At 44.5% G+C, this 25,148-nt stretch overlaps 1 protein-coding gene and 1 long non-coding RNA gene across 4 annotated transcripts in view; one reads left to right on the forward strand and one right to left on the reverse strand.

Moving 5' to 3' along the window:
* Nucleotides 1-479: 479 nt before the first annotated feature.
* On the reverse strand, nt 480-23,984 carry COMTD1 (catechol-O-methyltransferase domain containing 1). 3 transcript variants are annotated; one of them, XR_006282744.1, is made up of 11 exons: nt 23,812-23,984; nt 21,169-21,302; nt 19,889-19,994; nt 18,767-18,885; nt 18,308-18,362; nt 16,421-16,554; nt 14,425-14,738; nt 4,794-4,951; nt 4,060-4,193; nt 1,149-1,909; nt 480-933 (listed from the first exon to the last, which is right to left on the reverse strand). XR_006282744.1 is itself a non-coding variant. In XM_038410486.2 (7 exons), exons 1-7 carry the CDS (start codon nt 23,891-23,893, stop codon nt 14,586-14,588), a joined length of 783 nt encoding a protein of 260 aa, XP_038266414.1. In that variant the 5' UTR covers nt 23,894-23,984; the 3' UTR covers nt 14,345-14,585. The 3 variants fall into 3 exon arrangements, 1 of the variants encoding a protein (XP_038266414.1); XR_006282743.1 differs by lacking the exons at nt 480-933; nt 1,149-1,909 and having other exon boundaries at nt 4,018-4,193; XM_038410486.2 differs by lacking the exons at nt 480-933; nt 1,149-1,909; nt 4,060-4,193; nt 4,794-4,951 and having other exon boundaries at nt 14,345-14,738.
* LOC119858931 overlaps nt 2,324-25,148 on the forward strand; it is a 108,982-nt gene continuing 86,157 nt past the window's right edge. Inside the window, exon 1 of the long non-coding RNA XR_005294060.2 lies at nt 2,324-2,527. This is a non-coding gene — a long non-coding RNA (uncharacterized LOC119858931). The remainder of the gene's footprint in view (nt 2,528-25,148) is intronic.

Here is a 25,148-nt window from a genome sequence, read left to right on the forward strand (position 1 = left end):
GGTGGTTAATTGCTGAGTTCCTGTAGTATTGCTTGACACTGGGTGATTATTTTACAGCTAACAAGTATATTCAAGCATGTAAAACAATCCAGTACTATACCAATTCTCTCATAAAAGTTCAAAAGCTGGGTGTGCTTCACTGAAGGAATCTAGGCATGTGGCATTCTGCTGGTTACAAACGTTGCATCTGCAGCCAAGATTGTTCACGTGAGTTGGGTGAAGGCAGCAACTTGCAAGGAGCTAATGAACTTTATCCCCCATAGGTTTCCATCCTAGTATTGTTAAAAACCAACCATAATCATGTCTTTATTTGATATGTGTATTTTTGCTGTCAGAATCCTACTGAAGGCTACATGCAGTGTTTAAGGAATAGATATTATGTTGGTTTGGGGATTTTTTTGAAGGAGTTAAGGCACCTTTCATCTACCCTCTGCTAAAGCAGCATTTTTTAAGTGGACTAGTCAGTGATTGGTGATGCCCCTATCTTGCATGTTACTCCACGGCTGGGAGCCCCCTCCCCCATTGAGGTTGACAGGGGTCTGTGTGGGCATGAGCGGGCACTTGCACAGATCCGATTGCAGGATCTGGGCCCAGCTGCACTCTCCTGTGATTGTGATACTGGGACGGTTGATAGGTCTACACTGCAATTAGACATTCATGGCTGGCCCATTCAGGCTAAGGGGCTGTTTAATTGCAGTGTAGATTTCTGGGCTAGAGCTGGGACCCTTTCACCTCAGACATCTACACTGCAATTAAACAGTTTCTTAGCCAAACCCAAGTCAGCTGCCACAGGCCAGCTGTGCATTTTTAGTAGCCATACCTGATAGCCATACCTAGTAGCGTAGCCATATCTGATGCGGGCAGGAGCAGTCACTTGCAGAGAGCCGATTGCAGGTGCAGGGTCTGGCTGTGCACTCTTGGGAATGTGACACACTTTCAAGGCTTGCAAAAAGAACAGGAGGACTTGTGGCACCTTAGAGACTAACACATTTATTTGAGCATAAGCTTTTGTGAGCTACAGCTCACTTCATCAGATGCAAGGAGCTCACGAAAGCTTATGCTCAAATAAATGTGTTAGTCTCTAAGGTGCCACAAGTTCTCCTTTTTCTTTTTGCGAATACAGACTCACACGGCTGCTGCTCTGAAACCTTTCAAGACTTGGGAATTGGCCCTTCTTTTTTTAGAAGTAAAGCTGGTTGCTACAAGGTGCCCACACCGCTTTCCAGCTTGGCTGTATGGAGCAATTGTGCCATCTGGTGGCCGTTCAGTTTTCCCTTTTTGACTCTCCCTCAGAACTATTCTAAAATGCTGAAGCAGCTTTTTTCTTTCTGTGGCAGTTTGCTGTTGCTCAGGCACCACTGCCTTGGTCCGTGAGCTTGTTGAGTTATTTTTAAACAAACATAGTTTGCTTTCAACATAGTTAAGCCAGATCTTGAGCGAGTGGCATCAGTTTTAATGTGGCAGGGGAAAAAAAATGACCCTAGCGAACAAACACTTCCTGCAGCTTTAGTCTGGGGAGGTTTTCTTTCAGTGCCCATTTCCCCAGGCTTTCACATTACCCCATATTATTTCTTGGATAATGCAGGAGACCATGGAGCTCAATGACACTATCCAACCCAGTAGTTCTGGGCTTGATGCTGTTTGCACAAGCTGATACCTCACCCTGCAAACGTAAGGTCTGGATCTTGTGGTAAGCTCCATGTACGCGATTGAATCCCTGTGTGTGAAGGGACCCTGCCCACACAGAGCTCATTGAAGAACTGGGGTTCTGGTTTGGAGTATGCTAAAACATCTCGGGGACTGTGAAGACAGCTCGTGATACTGCATTGCAGATGGGACCTTGTTGCCAACTCTCATATTTAATTGCAAGCTCCGTGATACTTGGTGTTTTTCTTTGATGCTCCAGATACTGAAATCAAGAGATTGCACAAGCATTTCAGTTTTCATTAAAAAAAAAGAGATTGCTAGCCCTCTAGGGTGTGGAGAAAAGCTTGCAAATGTGAAGCGAGTGCACCCTAAAGACTCAGAAACGAGAACACAACATTAATTGCTTTAAAAAGATTTTTAAACCAATCTCATGATGGATGGATCCTGACACCTGAGTTTTGAATGCTTGGGGTTGGCAATACTGCACAATGGATAGCTCTCTCTCACACTCTGATCTAAGTGCATCTGGTGGTGGCACTACCCCAAAAGTGTGGCATTGCCCAGGTCCGGCATGGCATTGCAACATAAGAACTGACCTTCATCCCAGCACAGCTGTACCTGGTCTCGAAATATTCTCAGCAGTGACCAATTTAGGTCTTAATCCAACAATCAGCTCCTTGGGGGTGCAAGAGTCTGCATAAACTGGGATTTTTGATTAGGTAGCAGTGTGTGCTCACTCCCATCACTCAAATGTGTCTTGAGTTTTAAATGTCATGGGTCTACTTCTTTGGGACATGGGCTATTAATAGCAACTAGCTCCACAGGCATAAATATTTTCATTAAAACCACTTTTTACATTCACAAACTGAAAGTGATTACAGTAAGTTTTCAAAATTTTGCAACATTTCCCATAGCCTATTTGGTATTAAGATGAAATTTGCTAATCTGACCCTTTTTAGCATTGCTTTTTTGAATTTGAGCACATTAGGCAGGTTACAATTGACCATAAAAATTACATGGTGTCATTTCTGGTTCTCTGAGGTTATCCCAGGTGGTCAAGGTGGGGGGTAGCAGAAGCCATTCTGACTTTCTTTCTCAACAGGAATGGTTGTTTTTTCTCTCTGTCAGACAAAAGCTGTCTGCAACAGGGAATGGCTTGTGGCTGGTCATTGGGCCATTGCTTATGTGGGGACAATTTAACATTGCACCCCATGAAGGGTGTTCAAGATTTTAGGGAGCAGTAGTTCTGCCTTATCACCATGAAAATAGTGAGCTGGATTGTTGGCTGTACATATGGAAGGAGGTGGCAAGTCACTGGTCCTTCCTTGGCAGAAGACAGCACCAGGTAAGGTTGACTGGGTATCTGAATGGGTCATTAGTGTTTCCAGTGTGACTGAGGAAGTTTTTAGGAGAGTGCATTTAACTAACAACAAGCAATAAACAAACCATTAAACTGTGGTTCTAGCTGGCTGTGTTCTCTTGGCCTAGTATTTCAACTGGGTCCTTTCTGTGTGTTTGAGAGAGGCCAAGGGAAATCTGGCAGAGCATTTTGTCTTGCAAGAGGTGCAGTACTTTTCACTTTGAACTGAGGCTTAAGCTTTTGCAGTACAAGGTCCTCTATAGTTTGGCATTCAAACTGGTTTGCGGCTGGCTTTTACTTATAGTTTGGCTGGAGTTTGTATGTTTTATCCTTACCTGTTTGTTCTTCTTCCTAGTGCTAGTTCATAGGAGTGCTCAACGTGTGGGGGCTTGGGAATTAAGCTAGCTTATCTATTGCTACATCACAGCCATGTATCCTCATGCACTGACAGAGCGTGAGGTTCACGCAGCTTCTCCTTACACTAAGTTTGCCGTACGGGGCCAGATCTTCAAATGAGTTCTGAACCCTCAGTGAGGGCTGAATTCTCAGAATTGCTCTGCTCCAATACGGCACCAAAACACATGGCCAGGTTTTCTAAAAAGTCCAGGTGAAAATCTTGAAAGTCTGGGAAAAATGCCACGAGGGTGCGGAGTCTTAGCGAAAGTCAGGCCCATTAAAAACACACATGAAATGTGCCATTTAAGATCTTAGCCACCAGAGGGCGGCCCGTGTAATTTTTCTTCCAATGCTCTTCCCTCCTCCATTTCCACAGTGGTCTCTGCTTAGGCTCCCTGAATTTCTTCTTCAAGCACAGAATCTGAGTGAGAACATAAATACAGCACCTCACCCACCTTAACCAGCAAGCAGATACAACTGTTCTGGATGCCACACTGCTAATGTTTAAGATTTCCTTTCAAAATCACTGTTGCAGTATGTGCTGCCCAGAATCCACCCATGTCATCTGCTCTAGTAGAGCAGGGGGGAGTTTGGGATTTGACTTTAAAAAAAAAAAATCATATAGGATAAAATGAGCGAAGCGCATAGCTCCGTACCTCACTTGTGCAGTGGATGCTTTGATTTCAGGAGTTGCAGGAAGCAGCCATATAAATCTTGGGTATATTAGGAAATGTTCTTGGTCTGATGAAACTAACCAAGCTCATGTTTGTCAGAGTCATGGGTCTTCCTTCTGTTTCAAAAGTGAGAGAGAGAAAAATGCAATTGGAAACAGTATTACAGCACTTAAAATGTACATATTCACTCAATGCTTTTAGAAGATCTCCTGGTTGTTAGACACTTCAGCTTCTGATTTGTATATAAGGAAGAGATTTCTGTGTCTGGAATGTGGTCGGTTTTCTTCCTCCCCCTAGTGAAAGCCCAAGGTCTTCCTCTCCACAAACAAAGAAGAATTTCAAGTGGAATGGCTTAATTCCAAGAACTAATTAGTTACCAAGAAATTAGCCAAATGGAACCCCAAAATGGAGCCACTAAAAATGCATTTTAAATTCTTATTCCAGCACTTTGGACAGACCTTAGTTCCCCCCACCCCCAATGCAATTCAAAAGTAGGGATGATAAAGCTGAGGTGAAAGCTAGGCGGGAGATCCGTGACCAGCAGCAGGGCCATCGCAAAGCCATCTTGCACCAAAGCACAAAGCCTTCACCAGGCATCGTATGAGTAGTTTGGGGGGTTTGACCTAGGGGCTATTCCTAGTTTATCTTTAGCATGACGAGGTGGCCTGCCTTGATTGTGCAAAGCCTGTCGTAAAGTGCCTTTGTAGGGACCTTACTAGAGAATACCAGGGAGCAGATTCGTGCCCAGCCTTCGCTCCAGCTAACTGTTGATTCTCAAACAGCTAGAATGATTCCTAGAGGAGGGAAAGGACATAGGGCACTTCTCCCCCAGTCTCTCCAGACAACCTCCTGCAGGCATCACTGTTCTCTGATCCTAGAGAGTAAGAAATTAAAAGATGTCTTCAAGTGGTGAAGTGACTTCAGGTTCAAGGAGGCAGCTTAAAAACAGCGGTCCTATTCTTTAAAGCTCACTGAAGTCACTTAGGAGTCTTTAAATTGACTTCAGCGGGTTTTTGATCAGGACCTTTGACCACTGGTTCCTATTGTCTGGTCCAATGAACCCCAGCAGGTCCACAGCAAAGCCATGAATCATCACTCATCTGCAGAGCTGTGTGGCTGCATGGTGCTGGCTGCTTCTCCTTACATAGAGCGGCTAAATTGCATGAAAAGAAAACTCGGCATACGGTATGCACTATCGCCTTCAGCCCCCAACTAAAACCTCTCCAATGCATCATCAGGGATCTACAACCTATCCTGAAGGACGACCCATCACTCTCACAGATCTTGGGAGACAGGCCAGTCCTTGCTTACAGACAGCCCCCCAATCTGAAGCAAATACTCACCAGCAACCACACACCACACAACAGAACCAGTAACCCAGGAACCTATCCTTGCAACAAAGCCCATTGCCAACTGTGCCCACATATCTATTCAGGGGACACCATCAGAGGGCCTAATCACATCAGCCACACTATCAGAGGCTCGTTCACCTGCACATCTACCACTGTGATATATGCCATCATGTGCCAGCAATGCCCCTCTGCCATGTACATTGGTCAAACTGGACAGTCTCTATGTAAAAGAATAAATGGACACAAATCAGATATCAAGAATTATAACATTCAAAAACCAGTCGGAGAACACTTCAATCTCTCTGGTCACTCGATTACAGACCTAAAAGTGGCAAGTCTTCAACAAAAAAACTTCAAAAACAGACTTCAACGAGAGACTGCTGAATTGGACTAAATTTGCAAGCTGGATATGATTAACTTAGGCTTGAATAGAGACTGGAAGTGGATGGGTCATTACACAAAGTAAAACAATTCCCCCCCACCCCCCACTGTTCCTCAGACTTCTTGTCAACTGCTGGAAATGGCCCACCTTGATTATCACTACAAAAGGTTTTTTCCCTCCCGCTCTGCTGCTGGTAATAGCTCACCTTAAGTGATCGCTCTCGTTACAGTGTGTATGGTAACACCCATTGTTTCATGTTCTCTATGTATATAAATCTCCCCACTGTATTTTCCACTGAATGCATCTGATGAAGTGAGCTGTAGCTCACAAAAGCTTATACTCAAATAAGTTGGTTAGTCTCTAACGTGCCACAAGTACTCCTTTTCTTTTTGTGAATACAGACTAACACGGCTGCTACTCTGAAACCTAATATAGGCAGTGGCTGTCCCTGCCACAGGGGATGCCATAAAACTGTAACTGGTTGGGGAGACAGCCCTTTTCCAATACCTGAGCCAGAGGGAGAAAGTTAAGGCTGAGGGTCCTGTCTTCATTTTCCAGGACAAGTGTTCAAAATCCATGTCCTCTGTGGACTGAATTATGGACAAAGTGGACATGAAGGGGGAATATCCCACCGAAGGAGGCTCTCTGCTGGACCCCACTCCAGGATGGGGGACTCTGGAAAAAGATCTGGGGTCGTGGTGGATAGTCAGCACTACATGAGCTCCCAGTGCAACACTGTGGCCAAAAGAGCTAATCCAATCCAATAATAATTGGATGTAGAAACGGGGGAATCTTGAATAGGAGCAGAGAAGTTATTTGACCTCTGTATTTGACTTCTGGAATGCTGTATCCAGTTGTGGTGCCCACAGTTTGAGAGAGGTTGATAAATTGGAGAGAGTTCAGGGAAGAGCCCAAGAATAGTTAAAGGATTAGAAAACTTGCCTTATAGCAATAGACTCAAGAAGCTCAATCTATTTAGTTTAACAAAGAGGAAGGCTTAGGGGTGACTCCATCACAGTCTATACATATCCAGGGGAAAAAATATCAATATTTGATAATGGGCTCATCAATCTAGCAGACAAGGATACAGCATGATTCAATGGCTGGAAGCTGAAACTAGACACATTCAGACTGGAAGTGGTTATATCAAAGGCTTGTAGAAACATTCTAATTTTCTATTAAACTCTATTGGGCTTTTCCATAGGAGAGGAGGGGAGAGACCTCAAACTGGGGTCTCCTGCAGTCCAGTGGCCTTCCCTAGTTGGGGTCTGAGGAGTCTCCCCTGTAAACTTCTGAGAGTTTGGGAGAGAAGAATTTCAGCCAGACTGTAAATTCTATAGCGCAGGGACCACCAGTGCCTGGCAGTGTTTGGGCCTGATCTCTGCTGGGGCCCTGAGGAGCTATTGTAATACAAATGATGCAGTATTATTATTACTCTGTATTTATTTGCATTACAGCGGCACTATGGCCAAGCCCCACCAAGATCAGAACCCTATTGTGCTATGTGCTGTATAGAGATCTAGTAAGAGACAGTCCTCTCCCCAAAAGCTTATAATCTAAATAAGACAGAAAAGAGTGGGAGAGGGAACAGTGGTGAAGTGACTTGCCCAAGGTTACTCAGCAAGTCAATGGCAGTGCTGGGAACAGAGCTGGGTCTCCTGATTCCCAATCCAGTGCCCTACCCATTGGAGCACACTGTCAGGCATGTACATACCTAAGTGCTGATTTTTGGGCCCAATCCTGTTCCTACTGATGTCACAGACAATGTGTCTGGCGATTTTAAGGGCTAGAGACTCAGATCCAAGAGGTGGGATTTTGGTGTCTGGTAAAGGAGCTCCCATTTGAAAGCTGAGCTCCTCATGTGGGTATCTTTCTGCTGGTGGATTTTAGTCAAACTCTTAACACTTTTAACATGCTGCAGGTTGTTATTCTGGTTAATGAACACTATATTATTGTAAGGATATGCGACACCTAGACATAATATTTACTGGTGACATCAGTGAAAAGATACTAACTATCTTCTGCAAATCTAATGCTGCAATGTCAAAAAATGTTGCAAGTCTCTGATGGTCAAAAAATCTCTACCCAACATAACTCATAAAACCACTGTAAGAAAAACACTGAATTTCTTTGTTTTTAGTAGGTAAGTAGAAGTAAAATTATGAGCCTTTAAACTAAAACAATAATTTTTTCATGTAGCTTGAGACCCGCTCAATCAATAATCTTTCTGCTAACACTGGGGAGAATTTTAGTTGTTTTCATAAAATGTTTTAATTATTTAAAATCATAAAATATAAGTAGGCACAATTTGCTTGGAACTCATTAGGGAAATAGATGAATAACAGGAAAAGATAATGTTTGCTTCTGCATTAATTTAAAGCAGTCTACAATATGAAATCTTAATCTGGAAAGCAGTGACTGATCATCAATGTTTACTTTTCATATAATAGGAATAAATATTAAAGTAGCTAGTTATGTGCTTTTCCCTACAGTATTGTGCTGAGGCAAAGAAGTAGATAAATAACTTGTTTGAAATCATACATTAATTTCCTTCTTTTACATGTTATATGTTTATTCATTTCCTCTTTCAAAGTGGTACCTTTAAAATTATTATGGTAAAACAGGTTATTTAGAACCCACGAGTAGCTGCAAATGCATGGGACCAATTTCCGTGTGATTGGAGTTATGCAGGAGGAATGCTTTGTATTTATACAGTAACTTTCATCCTGAGTCAAATCACAAAGAATGTAAAGTGCAGTACATACAGCACTAATGAAGTACAGCTACCTCTAGGGTGGCACACAGCAGGCTAGGGAACAGCTGTGCACAACAAGAGAAGAAACAGAATTTTCACCTTTAGTTCCTCTACTGCTGTAGTGGAAGTTTGCCAAACAGCTCTACAGAAGCGTGTGTTTTTACTGTGTCAGGTATGCACCTTCTTGTACTTATGACATAAGCAAGATACTGTGCCATGGATAATGTGAAAAGGCAGCAGATAATATTTTACCCTAACTCCTGCATTTAACCTGCTGAGAATTAGATGGTCTGGAACAAATCCAGCATAGCATTTGATTTGGAAGTGAATTCACTGCGTATTTGATGTTGTCTGATTGTTCAGAGACAAGACAATAAATCTTTCCACCAGTACTTTAATTTATTCCCCATCTCCCTGTTGTATTAACATGGCCCAGGTTGCAATCTCAGTCCAGATTTACACCAGCATGACTAATTCCATCAAGTCCACAGCCCCTTGATGGGACTCTCAGCCATGTCCACCACTCTTGCATCTGAAAATCCGGTGAGCACAGACTTTGTCAGTTACTGTCTGATCCTTCCTGCTTGTGATGGGGCTGGAAATCTCATGAAAAGCAGAGGAACTGGTAGCAGGTCATCTGTTCTCCCACAGTGCAGCAGCCACAAAGAGAATGAAAAACAGTGAAAGCAAAAGTCCACTGAACCTTTCTGAGTCTGGGTTGGAGCTCTGGGGCGTGAGTTCTAACTTCATCTAATCTAACCAGTTTGCTCATCTGTAGATTGACACTGGATGCTACTGTTTATTTATGTAGCTAGAGTGTTGGGGCGAAGAGTGTGCAGGGTAGAAAAAAGCAATTCTTTTGGGGGCCCACGCCTGGAGTTCTGAGCCTGGGACGTGTAGGTTTCCTCATATTAGTTGAGGTTTTTATTTCAGTCACGCTGAGGCTGCTTCCTTAAATATACAATAGTAAGGGCCCAACCGTGCCCCCTGTGACTCGGGTATTGTGGAAGAGAACATGAGGAACATAGAGCCAGCTTCAATAGCCAGAGAAGTCCATGGGAGTTTTGGGCATTGGATGAGCCCCTTACTGGGTTTGTCTAGATTAGGAAGGGAATGTGTTCTAAAATACACCACGGCCTACTCCACCTGCCCATTGCTGCTGCAGGCAATAGGGCTGGATTTCTTCCCAGCACTGGAGAGCATGCAAGAGGCACCCCCAGCTAGCAATGCACTGGCCTGTGTGTCATATCCCCAAGCTGGAGCAAACTGCTGGTTAGATTGACCTGGGCCATTAACTCGTTCCTATGTATATTAGAACTAGCAGTCAAGCTCCTTTTAGCCTAGCAGCAAGGACTACACCCCTGTGTGTCTCCTCTCAGCCTGCCCTGGAGGATCCTGCTGGCTAGGGACTCCAGCAGCAGGTTTCTATTAGACAATACTCCATTCATTGCATCATTAGGGGCTCTTTCATTTTAAGCTTTCTCACTCTCCTCACTCAATCAGCTTCTATGAGCAGCAGCCCAAATACAACAAAGCAGAAAGTCACGTGATAAACATGTGCAGCCATCAGACAGGCAAAGAACCTGGCAGGCGTTAATTGAATAAAGAGAACACGGCAACCTAACCTAACCTAGCAACCTCAAGCAAATGAGAACTATCTTGCTTCTAAAGTCTCCACCCAAAGAGCAAATTCCCCCTCTGATATGCACCATTATTCTCAGTCCTGTATGCTGTACTTGGTTCAGTGATATCAGTTCAAGGGCTGGATTGTGACTGGCTTAGGAACGGGTCCTGAGAATGAGAGAGGCCCAGCGTGGCCTGGAGAGGAGAGTTTTCCTCTAAGGTTTCAGAGTAGCAGCCATGGTAGTCTGTATTCGCAAAAAGAAAAGGAGGACTTGTGGTACCTTGGAGACTAACAAATTTATTTGAGCATAGGCTTTCGTGAGCTTACAGCTCACTTCATTGGATGCATTCAGTGGAAAATACAGTGGGGAGGTCACTTTTAGTTCTGTAATCGAGTGACCAAAGAGATTGAAGTGTTCTCCGACTGGTTTTTGAATGCTCCAATCGGAGAACACTTCAATCTCTTTGGTCACTCAATTACAGACCTAAAAGTGGCAATTCTTCAACAAAAAAACTTCAGAAACAGGCTCCAAGGAGAGACTGCTGAATTGGAATTAATTTGCAAATTGGATACAATTAACTTAGGCTTGAATAAAGACTGTGAGTGAATGGGTCATTACACAAAGTAAAACTATTTCCCCATGTTTATTTTCCCCCCCACTCATCCCCCATTGTTCCTCAGACGTTCTTGTCAACTGCTGGAAATGGCCCACCTTGATCATCACTACTAAAGGTTCCTCCCTCACCCCCCCCCCCCCGCTCTCCTGCTGGTAATAGCTCACCTTAAGTGATCACTCTCCTTACAGTGTGTATAGTAACACCCATTGTTTCATGTTCTCTATGTATATAAATCTCCCCACTGTATTTTCCACTGAATGCATCCGATGAAGTGAGCTGTAGCTCACGAAAGCTTATGCTCAATAAATTGGTTAGTCTCTAAGGTGCCACAAGTACTCCTTTCCTCTAAGGTTTGGAGCTGTTGGTTTAGTTCTTTGTCTTTTCCAAGCTGCATATAATTGTGAGTTTCTAGTGTCCTGTGTCTGGGCACAGCAGAGGGAGCCATAGTGTCCTGCAAAGGGAATGCCAGCTGTGCTGCTGAGATAGATTACTTCACCTTGATTCATTATCTCGTTTGGTAAAATCTGTAAGACTTTGACATTCCAGTTCTATTTGTACAGCACCTAGCACAGTGAGGCTCTGAATTCCGCTGAGTAAGGATTGCAGACTTTTTACTCTTGGGTGCCAAACCACTAAAACCACAGTCTGCTCTTGTGCCCACTGATGCCAAGGACATAACTCCCTTGACAGCACCGGGATCTTTGCTCGTGCAATGATGCCCCTGGTCAAGTCATCCATGGGGCCTGAACTCCGGACCTTGTGACCCCAAAACATGCTTCGACTGCCTGAGCTAAAGGATCAGGGTTGTTGCCTTACAGGCAGTAGAGGGCTCTATACTCCCGCTAGAGGGGGATAAAAGAACCATGCTTTTCATCTCATAATCAAAGTGCAAATCCCCATTGCCCCCACAAATTCCCCAAAGCTGATTTACCACTTGAATTAAACTACAATTATGTGTTATCAGCAGTCACTTTATAGTAAGGTTGCAGGATTAAATGCAGTTAGCTGTGATGAATTCCAGACACACAGGACAGAAGTCTGAAGAGAAGGCCAGGCTCTGAATAACTGGAAGGTAGAGTGCAATGTATTCTAAATATTTGATTCAATTAAGCTTCCTTCTGCTCTTTGTTTCAGTTTACAGATGGCTCATCAATCTACAGTTCAGGGACACACCGCTGTTCTTTCTAATGGTAATTATGTGATCAGGATGGAGACAGGTTTGATTAAACACTTGCATGATGCTCTGCATATTTTAAATGGAGCAGCGTCCAGAGCAGAGGCGATACACTGGCCTTGTGCATGCAGATTTAGCCTCATTCACGTAGTACACCCCATCTGAGCGAAATGAGTGTCTAGCTCTGTGTGCTGCTCCTGTGGGCATGAGGGGCCTTTGTGGGTGAAATGAGGTGGTTCCTAGGTTCTAAAAAGAAACTACGGGAACTGCTGAAAAGTAGAGTGAGTGGAAAAAACTTCACTTGAAATTATTTTTTTGAATGGCTGGACTAGTAGACAGTCTCTTGAGGAAGGGTCATGGTCCACAAGTCACACACAAGTCTCTGACTAGTGTGTGACAAATCGAATGATGAATGTAGCCAGTAGCAATAAGTACCTAGATAGCTAGAGCTTCACGAGACCAGTTTTGCTGGAAAACTGTAGGATCCTCACAGTAAAGTAAAAGGGGGGGGGGGGGGAGTCTCCTCTCTGAGTTGCTCTAGGCACAAATTGAGACCAATGTTCTGGAACAGATGGGTACTGAGGAAATAGTTTCTATCGCAACATGCATGAGACAAGCACCCGAGCCTGCCAGAAAGCGCAAGCTGTACAGCAGTGGTCTCCAACCTTTTTATGCCCAAGATCATTTTTTGAATTTAAGGGCAACCCAGGATCTATCTGGCCCCTTCCCCAAAGCCCTGCCCCACTCTCTCCTCCCACTTCCCCCCCAGTTGCTTGCTCGCCCCCATCCTCACTCACCTTCACCGGGCTGGGGTTGGGGTTCTGGAGGGGGTGCGGGCTCTGGGCTGAGTCTGGGGCAGGGGATTGGAGTGCAGGCGGGGGTGAGGGGTGCAAGATCTGGGAAGGAGTTTGGGTTCAGGAAGGGGCTCTGGGCTAGGGCAGAGTATTGGGGTGCAGGAGGGGGTACATAGTGCTGGCTCTGGGAGGGGGGGTCAGGGCTGGGGCAGGAGGTTGGGGTAGGGATGCAAGAGGGGGCATGGGGTGCTGACTGGGAGGGGGGTCAGGGCTGGGGCAGTGTTTGGGTGCAGGAGGGGGTACAGGGTGCTGGCTCTGGGACGGGGGCTCAGGGATGGGGTGTGGCTTCCTGCCGGGAAGCACTTACCTCTGGCAGCTCCTGGTCTATGGTGTAGCATGGCTGCCACTAAGGCAGGCTCCCTGTCTAGCCCGCCCCCACACCACTCCCAGAAGGGGCCAATGCACCCCTGTGGCCCTGACGGAGGGGTGGGGGACACATGGCTCTGCATGCTGCCCCCTCTGTAAGCACCACTGTTCCTGGCCAATGGGAGCTGCGGGGGCGGTGTTTGCAGACAGGAGCAGCACACGGAGGGAGACCCCCGCCCCTCTGGGGCCACACTGGCCACTTCCGGGAGCAGTGTGGGGCCAGGGCAGGCAGGAAGCCTGTCTTAGTGGCAGCCCCACTGCGCTGCCGGAGATAGTGATTGACTGGTTGGTGACCACTGCAGTGTACAAGGGGATACTGTATCAAGTACTGGGCATGAGCAGCAATGCTACAGGCTCCATGCTGTTTGAGAAATTGATCTTACCGGGAGCTCACAGCCTGATTACACAGTGCCCATCTCTTGTTTTCTTAAGTCTTCACAACCTTGTATGTCACTGCCAGCCATCATTTTGTACCCACTGCATCCCCACCTCTTGTTCAGCAACTAAGATAACGAGGAACAGCAGCACGCATCTGGCTATGTCCTCTGCATTGTTTAAATCAGCAACACTAACACAACTGTAGAGTGGCAATCCTCTAACCAGAGTATGTGTCCTCCTACCTCACCAGTCTCCCGGCAACACTAATGTTATGCTACCTTCCATTCTTCGCTTTGTTGCAAGCATGATCCTTTTGCTCTTCTGTCAGTGGCACACAGGTTTCATTATGCTGGGTTACAGCTGCTTTCCTCTCCTGGTTACTCATGCTGCTTCCTGGCTTCATTTCTAGAGTGATTTACAGGGCCACTCCTAAGAGATGGTGAGCACTGTTGAATCCCTTTCAAGACAATGAAAGCCAAGGAAAGAAGGTCTTTTGGTTAACACACTGAACTGGGCCTGGAGACATCAGGACTCCAGTCCTGGCAGTGCTACAGATTCCCTGTGGGATCTTGGGTAAATCACTTAATCTTTCAGTGCTTCAGTGCCCACCCTTTGTCTGTCTCGCCTGTGTAAATGTAAGCCCTTTACAACTGGTAATGTCTGTATCTCCTTCAAGGCAATGAATGACTTTATTATTTGTATTATGAGTGGGCCCTGAAGGAGATTCCTTCCTTCTTTCTTGTCTCTTACAAAGACAACCTACTGTGGGTTTTTCTTTTTATTATGATATAAAATTATATTCAATTTTAATATAAATCTTTTTTTCTACCGTTGTACTTAGATACCTGTGGTTTTTCTGTTCATTTCAAGGGCTGTTTTCCCAGCTTTCTGCTATTCTGCTGAGACACAAGTTCACAGCACAGCTGCTCCTCATGCTCCACCTTAGTTTTGCCTGATGATTTGGTGCTTCTCCGTCTCCCTTCCATTGCTCAGCATTTTTCTCCCACTACAGCTTGAACGCTAGTGTCACTCCATCCCCCATGGGGAGCATGCTGATATTGACCCGTATATCTCGGAAGATCTTCTCATTGAGGTGGTGGAGGCTTTGGGTTTCCAGATCGTTCTTGCTTGGCTTCAACACTTTCCCGTGCCATAAAACCTAGTGTAAAAAAAGAATCACGTGCACACAATCACCCTCGTGTTCAAGGTGCACACTACTTCTGACCAGGCTGTGGATGGCACTGAAAGTCCAAAGGGAAACGTAGGGTCAATGTAGGGTCAAGAGAACTTTCTTATTAGAGTTTACAAGACTATGGGTTTCTCTACGTGCAGAGTTGTAAATGTTTAATTAAAAGTGTGATTTTTAAACTGATTAAGTTAGTATAATGCAAAAGGTTGTGTGGACAATCCAGATTGATTTCAGTTTATTTTAAACCCATTCAAAAGAGGTTGGAGCTAAACCAACATAAGCCTGGTTTAAACTCATGTAAGTCTTTCCACGCAGCCTTTTTACAAGCATGTGTTGACAACCCCTTTAACTGCCTTTTGTTAGGCCTTGTCTACACCACAAAGTTTTGCTAGCATAGTTATGTTGGCTAGGAGAGGAGGGGTGGGGAAGCTAAGCTGGCAAAACTCCCACTGTAGACATAACTATGCCAACAAAAGAGTGCTTCTGTTGGCTTAGCTAATGTCACGCAGGAAGGTGGTATAGCCATGCTGGCAGAACTCCTTCTGTTGCTGTATACTGTGTCTCCAATAGGAGGGTTGGCTGGCATAGCTATCCCAGGCCAGGCTGTGGTAGTATAGAAAAGCTCTTGATTATCACAGTGTATCAGATCACAAAGTAGTTGGACAAATCAGGAGTTTGGTTGAAGAGTATTATAATATTTTGCATTTATACTGATAACGCACCACACAGAGGCAGCATACTCCAGTGGGACTGGAAGTCCAGAGTCTAATCCCTGACTTTGTGACTTTTGGCAAGTCACTTAATCTTTCTGGTCCTGATTCAGCAGTCCATCCCTATTCAGCCTACCACTTAAGCACATGCTTAACTTTGGGCATGTGCTTGAATCTCATTAGTGTCAATGGAACTTAAGCTTAAGTGATAGGTTGAATAGGGACAAACTCCAGTACATATGTAAATGCTTTGCTTAATTTGGGCCTCTCTGTTTTCACATCTATTTATTGGGGACACCTATACCCACCTACTTTCATAGTGTGCTTTGATATCCTTGGGCAGAAGGTTCTATAGAAATGCAACATATCTCAGAGCTCTTTGCAAATATTAAGCCTCAGATCAGCCCTTATAAATAAGTTAAGCCTAATAGAAATAGGTAGACATATGAAAATGTATAGACAGTCCTAAAACAACTAACACTGATCCCTCTCTCTTTTTGAGATATACACTTCCATAGTTTCTCTTAAGTATTTGGAAGTCACTTGTAACATGATGATGAATAAAGAAAATGTAGTTTTAGGTATTATGAACAATTTACAATTGTAGAAGGATATAACTGTTAAATACCAATATCCTATAAAACATTCTTTAGGTAATACATGAATAGCTTGATAAGATGTTGGTATTCTACACTTTGGGGGGGGGGGGCTGAAGTGTACATATATACAGGTTAATGCAAGGTCCTTTTAGTTGCTGCAGATATTAGCTGTGTGTGTCATTAACAGGTAAATAGAACAATCATGTTGTCTTTTTTTTTAATCACCTTTATATAACTTGGAAAGTGAATGCTGTGTTTCGGATCTATGTCCCCTGGGTCCAGGTTGTTACTGGAACTATCTAATGTGACTTAAAGTGGGGGGTCCCAGTGGGTTAATACTTACATTAGCAATAGCTATGATTCCCCCTTTCCTTACGAGACGTAAACATTTTTCATAGTACTCATTGTAACTCTGTTTATCTGCATCTATGAAAGCAAAGTCATAGGTCCCAGCTTCACCATCTGCCAGTAGTTCATCTAGACAGGAAACAAAGTGTGTTGTGATGCCCTGGTTTAACGCTGAATAAAGGGATGAGACAATCCATGTGTGTCAAGGCTCAGAGTCTATAAGGGTCTGGAGAAGCTATCCAATTTTAAAAGCAGCCAGAGCCATAGTGTAGACTGTAGACATGATACTCCTAAATTTGGATGAGTAAGAGCAGGTCAGGATCCTTTAAACTGGGTTTACACTACTTCTCCTGTTAGTTTTAAAATCAGCTTGGCTGAACTGGTTTAAAAGCTGGTTAGAAATTTTCTCCCTGTAGAAAGGCCCTGGATGTTAAATGAATTTTCAGATTGATCAGTCAACTGCTGACCACAGTGTTGTAAGTTGGGTCAATCAGAATTCTTACCTAGAAGGCCTTTGGTGGACTTTGCCTGAACATGCATAACCTTTGTGTAATCACAGATGGCAGCAGGTGGTGGTTTTCTCAGGAGTCTCTCATTCCATTTTCCCTTTTTTGGGCCAAAACAAGCAGAACTGGGGTCTGTTAAAACTTTCTTATGCTGCATTCTGGCTGACAGCTCCAAACTGGAACTGTCAGCTGCAGAGACAATGGCTCTGATCCTCCTGAGGGCACTGGAAGCTGAGAGAGAAGTACTTGGCTGTTTATAGCCACACCCACCATCGTGTGTTTTGGGAGGGGACCCCATTTGGAATCTCACTCCCCATTGCAGCATCTCAGTAGGGACCTCCACAGAGGAGAAGGGGAAGAGAGGTAGGGTGTTGAGAAGGTATGAAGGAGCAAGGAGCTCATGCAAATTATCTGCCCCTCTCAAATTGCTCTGCACCCTCTTGTTTTGGAGAACAACTCATGAGGCCTTTTCTGCATGGGGTTAAAGTCAGCAGACAGCCCTGTTGTTATCAGAGTTTGTATGGGTACGCTGGAGAGCAGAATGTGGCCCAGACAGGGCCAGAAGAGAGTGGGTGACAGACCGCATTAGTCTAGCTACCAGCGAGGACAGCAGCATCAGTCACACTAAGAAGACACTGCCCCATGTGCTAGACTGCTGCTGGACAGTTATTTCTCTTAAAGACACTTCTTCTGAAAAGCTGTGTCGGCAAAGAAGCAGCATCCGCTGGTGGAATGGTTCATTGACATTCACAATGGGAATAAACTGCTTTTCTGACAGAAACTTTCCCTTCCTAATGCTGCTTCCCTGTGAGACAGTGCTTCCTATTATACAAACTTGCTCTGCATCTGCCTCTTCCAAGGCTTTGCTTCCTCCTGACCACGAATACCAAACTTCATTTCCCCAGATCAGAAATGTCCTGCCCCTGATGCAGAGGGAGTTGAGAAGCTAGTGTACAAGCATCTTTCGCTCCTCGGAGAAGACTTTGCTTGCCTAGAATAAACTGATAATCACTTAGAATAGACACTTCATGGGAGAGAAATTGGGCTTTGTCCAATTTAAATCCATCTTAAGCAGCTTTCCCTGTGATAGAAGCAGCAAGACAATACCTCGTTTAATATTAAATACAGCAATGGGTTGTTTGGGTAAGTGACCAATCTAACAACGGATGGTGGATGAACAGTTATCCTCTCTCTCTCCCTCCCCAGTATCTGGAAACAGCTGAACTCTTCCTAAATTTCCTTTATATAACAGAGAAGCTGCCCACTGTGACAGAAACTGTGTGTTCACCTTTGCTATATAACTCCCAATCTCAGACTTCACTCCTCCCCAGCCTAGGTCTTCAGCCTGTACTTTTCATATTTATTATGTTACCTACCAAGTGTTTGAATTGCTGGTTTATACCGCAAGTCTATTTTATGCTCCACTCCTGCCTGAAACGAAAGAGGAAAGGGATTTGATGAAGTAGTTGTGAAATATCTTAAAGTGGGATGCACTCAGAAAAGTCACCATAAAATTGGAGATCCCATACCTACTCTCCCTGTTATTTCGAGAATTCGTATAACATTTGGTCGAACAACAAGCCAAGTTTACCAAGTTGCCTCAACCCTGCCTACACTATAGTGCCTAAAGTGAATGCTCACATTCCATGACACTTGGATTTGGGTGGATAAGTTGGGTAACCCTCTAACTACCTGATTCTTTCCTGCAGCTGCCACATATACACATCTGAGACTTAGAGGGAAACAGAGTTAAGCCCTCCTGGAACATACTCCTACAATTCTGAGCACTCCTACTCGGAGCATGCAGCATTTAGGGACGGGCAAAGACTATTTACCTCTTTCCACAGTGGCTTTCCAATACTGATGTAATCTTCATTTATATCGCAGGCAACGACTTTGCCATCATCTGGCAAGACTAATGCCATGTTTAAGGTATTATAGCCTGTAAAAACACCTAGGAAAGACATGAGAGAAAGACGTAAGACTCATTCGACCATGAAAACTGATTTAACTGTGAACAAGAAGGGTTTTTTTATTAAATAATAAAACCCCCCAGAAGAGCTGAGGATCCCACATCACCCATGAATTAATGCTGTCCATCCCATTACCATGGTAGCATTGTGTAGCTGCTGAAGCCCAATGGAATAGTGGTTGTGAACTCATTAGTTCTCTAGCTAAATGAACAGCTTACATCTGTCAAGGGTCTCCTGGCCCCAGAGTACCATCCTGTATGGCATGAATTTGACTTTAGGGGGATCTCTGAGGGGGAAAAAGGAAGAGGAGGGGAGGGAGCCATGGCCAGCATGGCACACTGAATCCTCGTGGGCTGTCTGTTGTTCTCCACCTGCAGTAGTTGGCAGCTGCAGTGGATTCTCTAGTCCTGAAAAACAGGAGCTTGAGAATCCTTCCCTTAGGTCCATCCAAGCCAAGCGCTTTCACTTGGGCTTTGCTTTCTTCTTCTGTTTTTGTCCCATGGTGCTTTCCACGTAAGCCGCTCACACTGCTGTACGGTCAGTCTTGAATCAGGCTTCACCACACCCCTGAGAGGCTGGTATTATCCCCATTGTACAGATGAGGAAACTGAGACAGGGAGGTCAGGGTCAACACTTTCAGGAGTGGCCACTGATATTAAGTACCCAAACTGTGTCCCCTGGGGCCTGATTTCCAGAAGTGCTGAGCACTCGCCACTGCAGTTGATGTCAGTGGAGGCTGGGGATTTACAGCACCTTTAAGAATCAGGAACAGGTGTCTCAACTTGGTCACCCAATATCAGTGGTCACTATTGAAAATTTGACTTGCCCAAGGTCAGAGGCAAGAAGTCAACTGAAGAGTCCTGCTCTGACAACCTCCCATCACCCTTGGTGTTCTTTGGTAGGCTTGGTGAAGCAGGGAACTATGTTGATATAGCTTCCAAATGATCGGTGTTGGGCCATGCCCTAGGAAACGTACAGTCTTACCTATTTCAATAGCTTTCTTGGCTTTGATGAGTTTGGCCAAGTTTGCCATAAGCTGGGCCTGGTCACAAGACACCATCATTCTACTCCAGGGATGGTCCAAGGTGAGCTAGCAAAGGAAATGATACAAAATTGAAAGGAAACAGGAAAAGTAAAACTACCCTGAAGTTGTTCTTTCAGGCAGACCCCAAGAGCCCAATGTGATCCTCAGGGTGAGGACAGCATTGGGGTTTATTATTACTGTTGATCTCAGAGAAGCAATTTCTGTTCATTTACCAAAGAAGATACATGTATAAGCAGCTACCATTGTTGTGGGCAAACTTAACAGTGACGGTAAGTAACCATAGGAGCAACTTACGTAGGGATAGGGGGCATTCTCTGTCACTTGAAGTCTTGAAATGAAGATTGCTGTCTTTCTACAAGTCATGCTCTAGCTCAGCCAGAAGCTATGGGCTTGATGCAAGAATTGCTGGCTGGAATTCTATGGCTGCCTATGACTAGAGGATCATAATGGTTCTTTCTGGCCTTAAAATCAACACATTTGTTTTCTTTTTAAATATTTTCTATAGGGAGCAATGCAATGATTATGGAGGGGTAGTTTGGCCCAGTGGATAAGGCACTGCCCTACCCTGGGACCCAGGAGAGCTGGGTTCTATTCTGGCCTTCTGGGTGCCATGGGGCAAGCCACTTCAGTAGTGGGAATCAGGTACTTAAAGAGCTTTGAGACTCTGGGCCTTAGATGCCACTACAAATCTGCATACCAGTGGATAGAGAAAAGGCAGTTCTTTAGGGACTAGTAGATCTATGTACTGGGTACAGACAATATTGAAATGCCTCAATCTATTTAGCTTCACAAAGAAAAGGTTAAGGGGCGACTTGTTTACAGTCTGTAAGTACCTACGTGGGGAACAAATATTTAATAATGGGCTCTTCAAGCTAGCAGAGAAAGGTCTAACATGATGCAATGGCTGGAAGTTGAAGCTAGACAAATTCAGACAGGAAATAAATCATGCATTTTTGGCAGCCTAATTAAGGATCAGAACAATTTACCAAAGGTCGTGGTGGATTATCTATCACTGATTATGTTTAAAATTAAGTTTGGATGTTTTTCTAAAAGAGCCACTCTAAGAATTATTTTGGGGCAGTTCTCTGGCCTGTGTTATATAGGAGGTCAGACTAGGTGATCACAGTGGTGGCCATGGACTCTATGGATCATGGGACATTAATAGCAGTACTGTATACACACCACGCTCCACAAAACGTATCTTGAAAAAAACACTGACCAGTCGCAGCTTCTTTAGGACTGGATGCTCCCGAAGAGAGTGATTCAATATGTATTGCCATAGTGGGCTCCCTTTTCCAAGAAGAGTCTTGGATGATCGGGGAATTCCAAAAGCTAAAAATGGATATTTTTTACCTAGAAAAAAATTAAGATATTAAAAGGTTTTGCGCGTCAATGGAAAAAGTTTGCAATGACCAGTTATGCCTTGAGCAAATAAAGGCCAAGAAAACTGCCTCTGAAGGCTAACAGAACCTTGCTCTGCAAACCCCCAAATGAAGATGGTGAAGGGCCTAGACAGCTCAGGGGATTGGCAGCAGGATTAGAGGTTTTTCACCTCTAAAGCGTCTGTTCAAGTCCAGCCCGCGTCTGCAGTGACTGTAAACTGATGCTGATGTCGTTCAGTGGCTGATTTTGCCATGAGATGGCACGTTGAATTCAAGGATCTCAAAGCATTTTTTCTAATGTCCCTGCTTTACAGAGGGGCAAATTGAGGCACAGAGAGGTCTGGTGACTTGCCACGATCACCCAGCGAGTCAGTGACAGAGCGAGGGACAGAATGCGAGCATCCTAATCCCTGCTCCTCTGCTCAGACCCTGCTTCCTCTCACCCCAGATGATGGGAGAAAACTATCACCTGCTCCTCTCACCAGAAGAAAAAGCCAAGACCAGGATGCTAAGATGGCAAATGTACTTAGGAGGATACATGTCCGTCTGCAGTCAACCTGCAAGGGGAGGGCTGAGACAGCTCACAGCAGATTTGCTAAACCCTTGGCCTTTTAATCCTGAGCAGAAGAGCTAGTGGGAGGTGTGCTTTGCAGCCTAGTGCAGTGCAGTGGTGTAGTGGGTTATACAGGCAGACTGGGCCCTTAACAGCATTGTATATTTACTGCCAGAGCTTAGTCAAATCCTGGCCTATAACCCAGTCTTTGTGTTCAGTTCTTGCTAGAAAAGGTCTTTTGGAGAGGACACTCTATCTTGCTATTCACTCTGAGTAGGTTCCCATGTATACATAAAAACAAGGAGTCCGGTGGCACCTTAAAGACTAACATTTATTTGGGCATAAGCTTCCGTGGGTAACCCCCTCCCTTCTTCATGCATCTACATGATGATGCATGCATCTTCCTGCAACCCAATCTTCTTCATGCAGCTACCCCTCTGATACTTGGCACCATGTATACATAATGCAACCACAAAATGGGGTAGACGTTTGCTTTTATTGTTCAGCTTATTGAGAACAGACAGAAGTACAAACTGTGAAGCTAAAGCTCAGATCCTGATTTTCTTATACGGGGTCTGTTTGGAGCCTGGATTTTGGCTCACGATATTATGGAAATAGGCGCTAGTTGCAAATTGTTGATAACTCTTGTGAGTTTCACAATATTTGGTCTCTTTCCCAGCTGCAATCAGATGATTCCAAGAGAATCTCAACTTTTTTTTTTTTTTTTTAAAAGAAAGTTTAGCTCTTATGGTTGCAGAGGAAGAAAAAAAAAACTTGAACATGGGACTCCTAAAGGATCAGAACCCAGAAAGCAAATAGAACCCAAGTTTTATTTTTCTGCAAACCTCATGATTTGTAAGCCAAATCTCACGATTTTCAATGCTTGGGGCTAGCTATGCTGCAGGATGTGCAGCATGCAATCTTGCCCAATGTGCAGAGGGTTTGCCATGGATTTCTATAAATGCTAATCCTACAATGAGATCTGCTAGTGCAAACCCATGCAGAGTCCTAAGACAGGCAAAGGAGTCCACGCGGGCCACTCTCATTGCAGGATCAGGATTTTATTTGGTCTCCTGCCTCAGGCAGTGGCCAGCTTCTGACACAGGAAGGTGAACCAGCCAGCATGCCCCTGGCCAGTGCTTGGGGACTGGAGTAAGGGGAATTGCTTCCTGAGCCCATGCCCAACCTGGGAGCTGTCAGTTTGTGACCTGAAGCATAAGATTCCATTATTCTCATTAAAAAGGATATTTCAGAGTAGCAGCCGTGTTAGTCTGTATTCGCAAAAAGAAAAAGAGTACTTGTGGCACCTTAGAGACTAACAAATTTATTTGAGCATAAACTTTTGTGAGCTACAGCTCACTTCATCGGATGCATTTGGTGGAAAATACAGAGGATTTTCTGTATTTTTCCACCAAATGCATCCGATGAAGTGAGCTGTAGCTCACGAAAGCTTATGCTCAAATAAATTTGTTAGTCTCTAAGGTGCCACAAGTACTCCTTTTCTTTTTGCAAAAAGGATATTGTTATTCTCCAGGCCTTTTGAAAAATTTTAAGCACAACCTTTAAGTCTAGAGAAAGCTCTCTCTCTCTCTCTCTCCCTCCCTCTCGCTCCCTATACAATATTTTACACCTTCACTTGGCTAACTTTCTAGAAGCCAGCAATCTTAATTCCAGCATCTTCACCCTTTTTCCTCTCCCCTTCCCCCAGCATCTAGTAAATTACTTTCTAACCCACACAAACACGCACACACTTTTTTTTTTTTTTAAATGGGTGGTAAAGTGCAGCTGGCTTGAGCACAGTTGGTGATTGTGCTTTGAATCAGACTGCTGCTTCCTTCTGTTCAACGGGAGCTCACTTCTGGCCATGGGTCTGGGAATTGGGAGGGTATGTTGGATTTTATAGATCAGAGAAGAAAACAGCGCTTACCTGCTAAGACTCCAGTAGCAAAAGCAACCCCTAGGACTGCGGTTCCAATGGCTATTTCTTTAGTTATACTGGAAAAAGGCATTTTGGGTAACGGAGGAAGAAGAAAACAGCAGCAAGATTCAAAATGGATGTTGTTGGGTGCTGCAGCTTTAAGACCAATGAGTAACTCACTGAGTGGATTAGGGTTCCTTAGCTAGTGAGCACCACGTGTTTGCAGGGCCCAAGCAAGCATTGCAGCCACCTGATGATCACAAACTACAGTGGGGAAAGAGCAACATCTACAGGCAAGAACAAACAGGCCTTGCTGTAATTCTTTTTATTTATGAGCATTGGCATCTTACAGTGGAGAAGTGAGGCACTCTGAATGAGGCATGAAATCATCATAAACTCAGGTTACAAGTCAGTGCTTGCAAAATTAGCATTTAAATGTTCTAAGGGAATCCAAAGCAATCTCCACTGCAATAGTGGAATTTAATTTTGCAATTACTGGGGAATCTCTGGTTTGGATTACAACAGCCTCAGGCTCTGGGAGATGTAAAAATAGTTAGCAGCATGACTATAAAGGTCTGCAATATTTATTGTTTTATAGGCAGGGTGTTTGTTTCTGTTAAGATGAATAAATAACTTTGCACCTAGAGGTTCTCAAAATTAAAGAAGATGGTGTAAAATACTTCCAGGGTCTGCAAGACCCAGCTACGTAGGGGCAGTGCGGTCGGGCCATTGGACTCAGAGATTTGGGTTTATTCCCAGCTCTACAACGACCTGCTCTGTGACCTTGCACAAGCCACTTCTCTTTGTCTTTGCTTCCCCTCCCACTCTGTGTCTGTCTGTTTTGATTGTAAGCTGTCTGGGGCAGGGAATCTCACACCACTTGTATCTAGTCCAGTGGGGCTCAGACAGAAACTGCAGGTGCTACTGTAGCAGGTATACAAATAATAAATAATGCAGCACCTTTCATCTGAATTGCAACTATATCAAGAAGTACTCTGTAATAGGGTGGCCTGCTTTGGTAAGGCCAAGAGGCCAGGTTCTGGCCAGCCCTCTTCAGTCAGCCCAACCTGTGCCATTCTTAGTTTCCTTCCATTCTAAGGGGACTGGACTAATTGGGGCCAGGTGACAGCCTGAAACTCTGGGCCCTCATAAAAGGGCTCAGAAAAGTCTGTAGAACTACAGGGAACAAGCTAGGCTCTTAGGGAAAGCCTGGAAGTTGGGTCTGGAAGGACTCCAGGGAAGAAGCTTGCAAGTCAGGGCTTTGTCTCAGAGGGGCTGAGTCTGTGAAGGGGGAGAGGGCTCCAGGGAAGTAACCTGGAAATTGGGCCTCCATCCTGGAGACTTAA

This window comes from Dermochelys coriacea, chromosome 7 (genome assembly GCF_009764565.3).
Source record: "Dermochelys coriacea isolate rDerCor1 chromosome 7, rDerCor1.pri.v4, whole genome shotgun sequence".
NCBI classification, from domain to species: Eukaryota; Metazoa; Chordata; order Testudines; family Dermochelyidae; genus Dermochelys; species Dermochelys coriacea.

Excerpts from the sequence above, each read along its gene's own strand:
- COMTD1 (XM_038410486.2), bottom strand. The coding sequence starts at position 23,893 with ATGCCTTTTTCCAGTATAACTAAAGAAATAGCCATTGGAACCGCAGTC. Across the intron at positions 19,995-21,168 it reads TCCTAAAGAAGCTGCGACTG|CTCACCTTGGACCATCCCTG; the intron begins GTCAGTGTTTTT and ends TTCCTTTGCTAG. Across the intron at positions 18,886-19,888 it reads CAAGAAAGCTATTGAAATAG|GTGTTTTTACAGGCTATAAT; the intron begins GTAAGACTGTAC and ends TGTCTTTCCTAG.